Genomic DNA, 9,316 nt, shown 5'->3' with positions numbered 1-9,316 from the left:
GTTATATGTTTGTTGTGGAATTGTTTTAATTCCAGTTATTTTTAAATAATACACGCATGAGACACTATGAAAACTATCAGTATTTCTGACGTAGTTGATAATATTGATATAATAAAGTCAGAAATTATTTCGAATATTATTTCACAAAATATTTACACGAATGCAACATATGAAAATAAATAAAAATTTCATTTAATAAGTAATTAAATAATTTGGAGAAAAATCTTTTGCTTATATTAAAAGCTAAGGGGAAATATGTATCAGTAAGCGTAAGAAACAGTATCTAATCAAATAGGGTGATATTAAAATAATTATTTTTCAAATATTTTACCTAAATATTGCTCAAGCTCAATACGAGTATATGTATGAATGAAAGAACATGACATTTCAGCAGTATATTAAACCTGATTTACAATAGGGCCGTGATAATTGCACGTCCTGGACGGATTCGTTAATTTGACAGCAGATATCTCTACTCCTTCAATCGATTCAAGAAAATAGCAATTAGAAAGATTTTACTTACTTCAATTTATCACTTCGAAGCGACAAATTATCGATCAACAATAATTTCTTTTATTCATTTGGATTTCTAAACACTTTCTATGGATTCATTGATTCTAACAAGTCATTGAATCCGTATCGCATTCAATTAACGCGGCTCTACTGTGTGAAAGTATATTGCAAACGATATCCTCTTATAATAATTAATGTTTTAAATAATTTAAAATAAATGAGTCATATTCGGTACATATAATTGTTCAAAAGCCTCCGATGCTTATTGGTCGAACTGATAAAATGTCAATAACAGTAATTATGATTTCTTTATCGAATAAGAGGAATGAAAATATGAATATTATTGAATATTAATCTTAATGTTTGTTGGTTGCCATTTCTTAACAAATGCTAATACGTCAAAGTGAGTATTAATGTACATAAATTTTATATAAAAGTTCGTATTCAACTACATTTACAACAAGTCAATACGTTTATACTGTCTTTTATTGATCATATTAGCAAATTCAATAGATTTTATGGTTAATTCAATAGACGTTATGGTTACTGCTGATTTCTGGAGAAAACAATTTCTTTTTGCTGTAAAGCATATAAAATACTCCATATTTATAAATTCGTTCATTTACGAAGGTTGAGTGTAATCAAGCTAATATGCGTTACAAATAAACGAGATCTACAAATAAAATTAATTGTTCTATTACTAAAATAACATAGATTACAATGGAAAGAAAATCGAATATAAATTAATTATTGGATATATATACGAATCTTGGACACAGAATAATATCTGTATTTCTAAAAAGAATAACTAAGAATAGCTAGGGAAAAAATAGCTATTGAACTTAAATTATAGTCTAAATTTTCGAAAAATTTAAAATGATTATTCACAGACGAATTACGTGTAACGAGTAGATTACTAAGTGAATTGTACAATTTGTTGAGTTACAGCTAGAGTCTACGAACTTCTGCGAATACGCAAAGGTGTAATCACATTGCCGAATATCTGGTACAAGTATTCAAATGTATTATCACTGACGAGGCGCAGTATCTTGTCAGTGGTATTACTAGAAATTCCATTAATTGCCTAATTTGCAAACTTTAGTGCAAAGTTTGCAACAAGAAAAACTGTTTCGTTGATTTCAGTCACAACGACGACAAAGGCAATAGTTGTCGATAAATTTGCGGCATCGAAGCACACCCATTAATTGATCCCTTTCGCGGATGAGATAAATGACGATGAACAGGACGAATCTTGATCCCCGAAGGATTTTCCTCGAATAACCGTTCTTTTCGCTGGTAGACACTGACATGACTACGACAGGGCAGATAGTAGGATTATGCAGATGGCCGCTGTAGATTGTACCAGAAAATTCGAACTAGAACCCCTGGATGACATCGATTGTGCCGTGTTGTCGATTCTTCGTGGTCGTACCTCGCCGTCGATGCTTTTTCGTCCTTTTGTTACTACAGCGTTTTCACCATCGTTATAGCTACCGCTGTTCGCCCTACCATGAAGCCGTATATCTGAGAAAAAGTGATTGATATATTAGAAACTGTGATAAAATTGTTTTGTATCGAATTCATCTATACCTGATCATTCGTCAATAGTTATATTTTTTACAGTTTTATGTTTTAATATATTAGTGCTTTTACATATGTATATATGTAAATATATATATATATTTATTTATATTTTTATACATTTATACATATACAATATATGCATGAAATATATGAATGTAATGTATATCCTCTATTAGGTATTTTTTACGTTTCCTAATTATAATTTTAATGTCCATTCTGGCAAACTAATGATTTCCAATATTAAATAAAAGATGAGTAATATGTTTAATAATTTGGCATTCGTTATTAGTACTTAAAACTATAACGATATTTTATAAATAACGAGTTTTCAATACGGTAGAGAAAGTAAAAATCATACATTCTAATGAGAATAATGCATGTAAAAACATAGTCTTTGATAGAACACCAAAGGCATTACTTATTATTCGTCTTTCCTCGTTGTTCCTTTTTCCTTTACTGCGTACTTTTATATTTTATGCATGCCATTTGCTGTCTACATTTTAATATTTTTTCGTTAGACTAAAGTAATGCCAGTTTAATGCAAAATTTATAGATACTTTCCGTGTACTCGCTTTTATTTTAAGTTTGAATTTATCTTATTGTTATTCAATCCTTTGAGTTTATAAAGTCTATAAAGAATAGCGATGATTGTGCCAAATTAAGAAGACAATTCAATAATGATAATAATACGGTACTATCTCATTTTCCTGTACCGATTTTAAATAATCAAACAAAGACATTAAGAGTATTAAGGAAAGTATTATTCGTTCCAATACACTACGTGAAAAAGTATTAGAATAGGTGTAAATTAAATTTAACTGTATTTTTAAGTGTCTGCGTTTTGATGTAAGTAAATATATTAAATTACTCATATCTACGTTTTACATTTATACATAATTAGCTGGGTTGTAACATTTTAATTTCCTAATTCTGGTTCATCCCACAAGTTCATCTGCCTTGCTTATTTTTCAGTAGTTCTTCTTTGCAAGTTTAACTACAAACGTGTTGTGAATTTTAATAAATAGGAACGTATACTGTTAAATATTGAAAAGGAACATCGGTGTGTTAATAGAATACTTTTTTAAAAATTCAGTCAGTGTAATACTTACGAATGTAAATTAGTTGTTCCTATTAATTTGAGAAATTATAAATTTAGATTATAAATTTTAGAAATAAAGATAATAATGGCGAAAGCTGTTTCATAATAATCTACATAATAATGTGAGAGTTGATCTGAGTGCAGTTTTAAACAAATTTTTCATGCAGAATAATAAATATTCATAGGACCTGTTTTCATATTTATTACGATATTCTTCTACTACTAAAATTATCTTCTTCTATATAGCGTATATATATTTTTTAAAATATATTTATAATATATATTTATAATATATATATATATATAATTCGTGTAACACAAGAAGGAAAGTTTCATTTAACTTTGCGAAAACAATATTTTTTTACTACGTCCTAAAAATGATTTTGCATAAATCGATCCAGAATACAGAATAAGCCTTTGTTATCGTTTGTAGGAAGCGTTTAATGGCACGAATTACAAAAATTAAAACAATTTTTATAATTGTCAAAATAGCAGCTGTTGAAACAAAGTATCGTTTCTTAATATAATAATTTTCGTTCATTCGTAAAATAAGAAGAATTATATAGTTACATATGAATAGTTTACAAATTCTCACATCAAGTCGATGCATTTTTTAGTTTCCTGATTGAAAAATATGGTTTCATACATGATACATCCTAGTCAATTACTCAGAATGTGACAGAGTATTGTGTTATGCTGTTCCGACATCTATAACATTTTTCTGAAATTTTGTAGAAGTTTCTTAATAAGATTTGTCAATAAGATTCAACAAGATTTGGCTTTATTTTACAAACTGATTAAGAATCTACTAACACCGAGAGATCGATTTTTGATCTCTGTCGAAATAAGGAATTCCGTGAATGAGACCGTAAGCCTGGATAGAACATGGTTTGAGAATCGTTTAAAGAAAGTGCATAAAAGTGGAATAATAGTGGATTAAAGGTTTGCCAGCACCATAAACTTGTAAGTTCACTTTGAACGATAGATTACAATCGAAGAAACGCGAAACGCCAGGGAAAGCTGCGAGGAACTTTCACAAACGAAAGATCAGATTACTTTCCATAGTTGAGGCGACGCGGCTCGACATGGTAGTTCATAAACCGCGTGGGATTTCATCAAAATCCCGTTGAGAGCGCAGCGTTTGTCGCCATGGAGAAGATCTACGGCGTTACTGAAAGTTCGCGGGTAAATTTCACGCCTTCTCTCGAACTTTCCCTTCAAAAAGTTTCTCACCCTGCTGTGCGTAAGTTCGCGCATTACGCCGAGGTGATGATTTAAAAGGAAATTCGCGCGGAATTTCTAAGGGGGATAACGTATTTACGAGAAAATACGCCTGCCGTTTCTACTTTTCATTTACCTTCCGCTTCCTGATCAAATTCTATAATTAAATCCAGTAACAAGAAGGAGCGAAGGATTACAAGTGAAAGAGATGTTAAATCACGCGACTTTACAGCTTCAGTTTATTTCACACGGTTTCCTTTCGATGAAACTTGTCAAAGTAGAAAAGTTCCAGCGCGATAATATTACTCGATTACTTTTATGTTAATTTCAGAGATAGATTTGCATGTTCACGATTAAAAGAAAAAGGAACGTGAAGTTTAGGAAGTACATTGCATGTTGTTAGAATCTAACTGTACTATTACTATACTATAGGAGACAAGTTTAATTCGATTTTTATTTAGAAAGTTTCACGGCATATAAGCGCTAGTGCATGCTTTTGAATATTCAAACTTGTTTCGACAATGCCGAAACTGTTGCTAGAATTTACAATGGTAACGATGAAACGAAAACTAGAATTGTTGAAAATAATATCTAAAAACATTTAATATAGAAACAGGATGAAACATGGCAGTTTCGTTTCTTTAACGAAAAGAAAATCCGAATAATATTATTTGGCGAAAAATTATAGCAAAACTTTTTACTATTCAATTTAATAGACGTATTATTTAACCATTTTTAATTGCAATTTAACAGTTAATATTTACATACTGATTTATAGAATGTTATTAATTTTTAATTCTCTCAAGTTATAATACATTAATGAAATTATTATAGAATATAATACTGAAATATCTCATATGTTTTCTTTCAATTTATGTTAAATACGCCATAGATAATTCTCATTGTATTTGGAATGGTCTGCTACTTATAAACTATTCATTTAATAATACATGCAAATATAAGTATGATATATTTGATATTCGTTATAGTATTAGAGTTTTATTACATAATCGAAAAGAGTGGTACAAGCCGAAAAGGAGTGATTTCTCGTGAAAAAGTAAGTAAAGAAGGTAGAATTATAATATTTGATACAAGATTTTATTTTCGAGAAAATCTACTACAAGACAACAAGAGTTAGTTTGTCAGAATTGTTGGAAGAAATATCCCTGCCTATCATGCACAAAATAATTTTTCAGCACGACGAAGCTCCGCCACACTACTACTTACTAGGAAAGTTAAGAATGTATTAAACAAGCGACACAACTTTTGGATTGGACGCGGAGGAACAGTAGGATGAGCTTCAAGATCGTTGGATTTAACTCCACTCCATTTTAATTCGTGGGATTACATTAAGGAGTTAATTTATGCTGAAAATAAAGAAAACATAGGTAAATTGAAGCATATTTCTATAGTGATAATCATAGTGTATCATACACGCGTTTGAAGAAGTGAAACTTCGAAACATATTATCAGTTTTTATGCTTCTATAATCCGTCGATCAACGCCTTGAATTAATTTGTAGTTTAACTAAATAAATGTAATATTGGAATTTATTGTTAATGTAGTAATTCAGAGTATACACAATCATGACGTTTATAAATACAAACAGAGTAATCTAAGTGCAAAGAAACCTGTTTCATCGACTCTCGTTACCTGTCAAATGCACGTGTACTTGATGAAACTTCATAGCTGATCTTCTCGAAAACGAAGCATTGTATCAAAAATTATTACTCCATATTTTCCACTTACTTTGGAAGGGGGAATCGTCCTCTTTCGGCATGTACCACGATTTTCGATACATACCCTATACTATTACAATCAGAAGTGTCACTAGTAAGTATCTTATTTATTATATCCTATATTAACACTTTGTGTATTAACAATATATTATGTAATAATAATAATCAATTTATTAAGTAGTCCAGTTGGAGGACATTTAATACATATTGCGTTAGAAGATCCAAACTAAATTGTATTGTAACGTAAAACGTTTCAATTTACAAGGTCAATCAATTTGATATTTTTGTCGTATTTTAATTGTATATTGCAATAGAAACCGAAATTCGAATATTTAGAATTTATAAATTATTGTAAAGAATACAATAAACTACTTACCGTCGGTTCTACCGATGTTAGGCAACGACGAATCAGTTATTTGGTGTGGACTAGGTTCTACACTCGGTTCTGGCCTTTGTCGAGAATTTTGAATATTTTCAACTACAAATTAAACGTAATTGAATTTCTGTTACATTCATTTTCATTTTGATATATTCTACACAATTTACGAAATTACATAATTTAAATTCCTTATCATCTTTTATAATGCTATCGTATAATGTAGGTAAGTACGGTAATGAATTTCGAAAGCTTCTAATTGTAACTATAAATTTCTGTTAGTGCACCTTATACACTTACCTTCTTCACTAGTGGAGGCTGGAGTAGTAGTTGTAGTTCTCGGCTGTGTCGTTGGTGTTGGAATATCTGTAAAATACATAATTTCGAATAAAATTTATGCAATTTGAGTTTAAATTTACATTCGTATAGATAATTGATTGTTATTGAATAGGTAGAAACTATTATTTTGAATATTATCATGATGATTATTATTATTATTATTGTTATTATTACAAACATCATTATTATCACTACAAATATTTCAATTAAGTTTTAAATTTATTCATAGTAATCCCGAGTTCGTTAAATATTATATAACTAATTGTGACAAACTGTGATATATAAATGGTTTAAATAGTTTAATACTAACGATAAATATTTTTATAACAAATACGATTTAAGGGCTAAAGGTTATAATGATTCTATATTATAGAAATTGCATTATAATAGATGTAATCTTTGTACATACACTAGAAAAATTTATGACACTTCTATTCTGAATTATAAAACAATGTGTCAAAAAATATGTAAAAACATTTTATAAAACAAAATTGAATAGTACGAGATACTGTTCGTATGTATATTAATTTTGCGCTTTTTTATGTATTGGTGCATCTAAATAAAGCTAATGTAATAGTCTTTGCTATCGTGACCATCAAACTGGGTACTAATTTTCTTTTATAATGAATTTCAAGAAGCAATACGTATTTTCATTGAATTAATAATATCCAAATCATTTGAAACTTAAAAAAATTTTAGGTAGAGAGTTCATTCATATATTAAAAGCGGTTAAGAAAGAGAATGAAGAATAATAAAGAATTATTTGAATATCCTTCATACTATATGCACTTTATAAAAAGAAAATAACCAAAGAGCTTAATTTGAAAAAAGACGAATTAATTTATTACCTATATTGTTAACAATTTGGATGTAATAATCTATTTGTCTAAGAATTAGCTGTGTTAATGCGCCGTACCCGCCGTGTTTCTATCAAATTAAAATCGATTTATATATTTTATTAATTTTAATTCTATAACTGAAGAAAATCTAGTTTGAAATTGAAATAACTTTTAAATCAATAATTTTGAAAAATAAGCGTATTAATTGGTTTTAGATTTGTATAGAAAACAAAAGAAATCGTACTCTTTAGATGTATTAAAAAATTAGTTTTATTTCATGTCATTTCATTTGTCTAATCTAATCGTAAAATTACAGCTTGTCTGAATTTTGCCAGACACCCGGTATAACCCGTCATGAAAATTGCATGAAAGTATCGATTACAGAAAGGTCTTCTATGCTGGATTCTCATAGCCATTAAGAAAGTTATTATCCAATTCCATAAATTGGTTAACTTGGTTTTTGTTTTCTCTGACAACCTATCGGAAGGAAAATTTAAAATGCAAATATGTATTAAATCGTGATCACCGCAAGTGAAAAGTTATTCAATTGGTTTCATTGTAATGTATCAAGTCGGTGACTGATTAAAGCACGAAGTTGAGAAGTACCACCTACGAGTAGACCAACGTGTAAACCTACAATTACAGTTCAATAGATAGCCGTGGATTCTTTTTGTCAGAAAACAGAGTGACAGTGGCTGTTATCGGTGATTTACGGCTCGCACCACTTTCCAGGAAATACGATTTTCAGGACAGAAAGGCTCACACTTTATCGAAACGATAAATTGCTTTCTGATATCTATCTGAAAATTTCTGCTAAATGTATTAAATAATATTAAACATGTTCGTGAAACTTAATTGTGCAGTTTATATTAATTGGATACAAAATAGTTGGATATTAATTGTATATATAATATATATAAATAATATATATATTTATATTTATATATATATTTATTATAAATGTATGTTATATAAAATAGCGATCTAAACATATTTAAACAAGAGATAAACATACAAGGTCATTTATGGACTTGATGAACTCTAAAAATTGCATATTCTCCATAGCAAAATTTACAATGATAACAGAAGTTCGATTTTAATGAAATTTTATGTATGTCGAGTATAACGTAAAGTATGAAAAACAATAATCGTTTCTCCTGCAGAAGTGAAAAATTATTTCAAGAGAGAAAGATCAGCCACCAATGTTTATACATCCTTTCATTTCGAAGAGGAAAAATATTTCTTTTACTCCTTGTTTATCTGCAACCACTTATAAAAAAGATAACAATAGGCAAATATCATTATATAAGGTATGATTTTGTGCAATTTGTAAATAATATACTCATTGATTTGTAATTTATTTTATTTTCTGTAATTTAATTCATGGTACGTTTTACAAGAAATTGTTTAGAATCTAAATTGTCCGAATGTTTGAAGCGCTTGTATCCTTGTTGGTTTGATATCTCTTCAAGTAGTCGTTTGGTACGTATATTGGTATGGTGGAATAGCTTCTGTAAATATTTTTGAGCCGTGATATATTCTTGTATATTCGTAACATTTTTTATTGAAATCGTCCCAGAATTTCAACATTTGAAGTGGATGCTAA

At 29.0% G+C, this 9,316-nt stretch overlaps 1 protein-coding gene across 1 annotated transcript in view; it reads right to left on the bottom strand.

Annotated features, from left to right (window-relative positions):
- Positions 1-1,311: 1,311 nt before the first annotated feature.
- The window catches only part of LOC139985284 (neurotrimin), a 230,975-nt gene continuing 222,970 nt past the window's right edge, over positions 1,312-9,316 (bottom strand). Inside the window, exons 8-10 of the mRNA XM_071999619.1 lie at positions 6,833-6,898; positions 6,533-6,634; positions 1,312-2,037 (exon numbers count right to left, since the gene is read on the bottom strand). Of these exons, the coding sequence (XP_071855720.1) occupies positions 1,826-2,037; positions 6,533-6,634; positions 6,833-6,898 (380 nt within the window). The 3' untranslated portion in view covers positions 1,312-1,825. The remainder of the gene's footprint in view (positions 2,038-6,532; positions 6,635-6,832; positions 6,899-9,316) is intronic.

Source organism: Bombus fervidus, chromosome 3 (assembly GCF_041682495.2).
Source record: "Bombus fervidus isolate BK054 chromosome 3, iyBomFerv1, whole genome shotgun sequence".
Taxonomy (NCBI): domain Eukaryota; kingdom Metazoa; phylum Arthropoda; class Insecta; order Hymenoptera; family Apidae; genus Bombus; species Bombus fervidus.
This window is presented reverse-complemented; position numbering and strand designations above follow the sequence as displayed.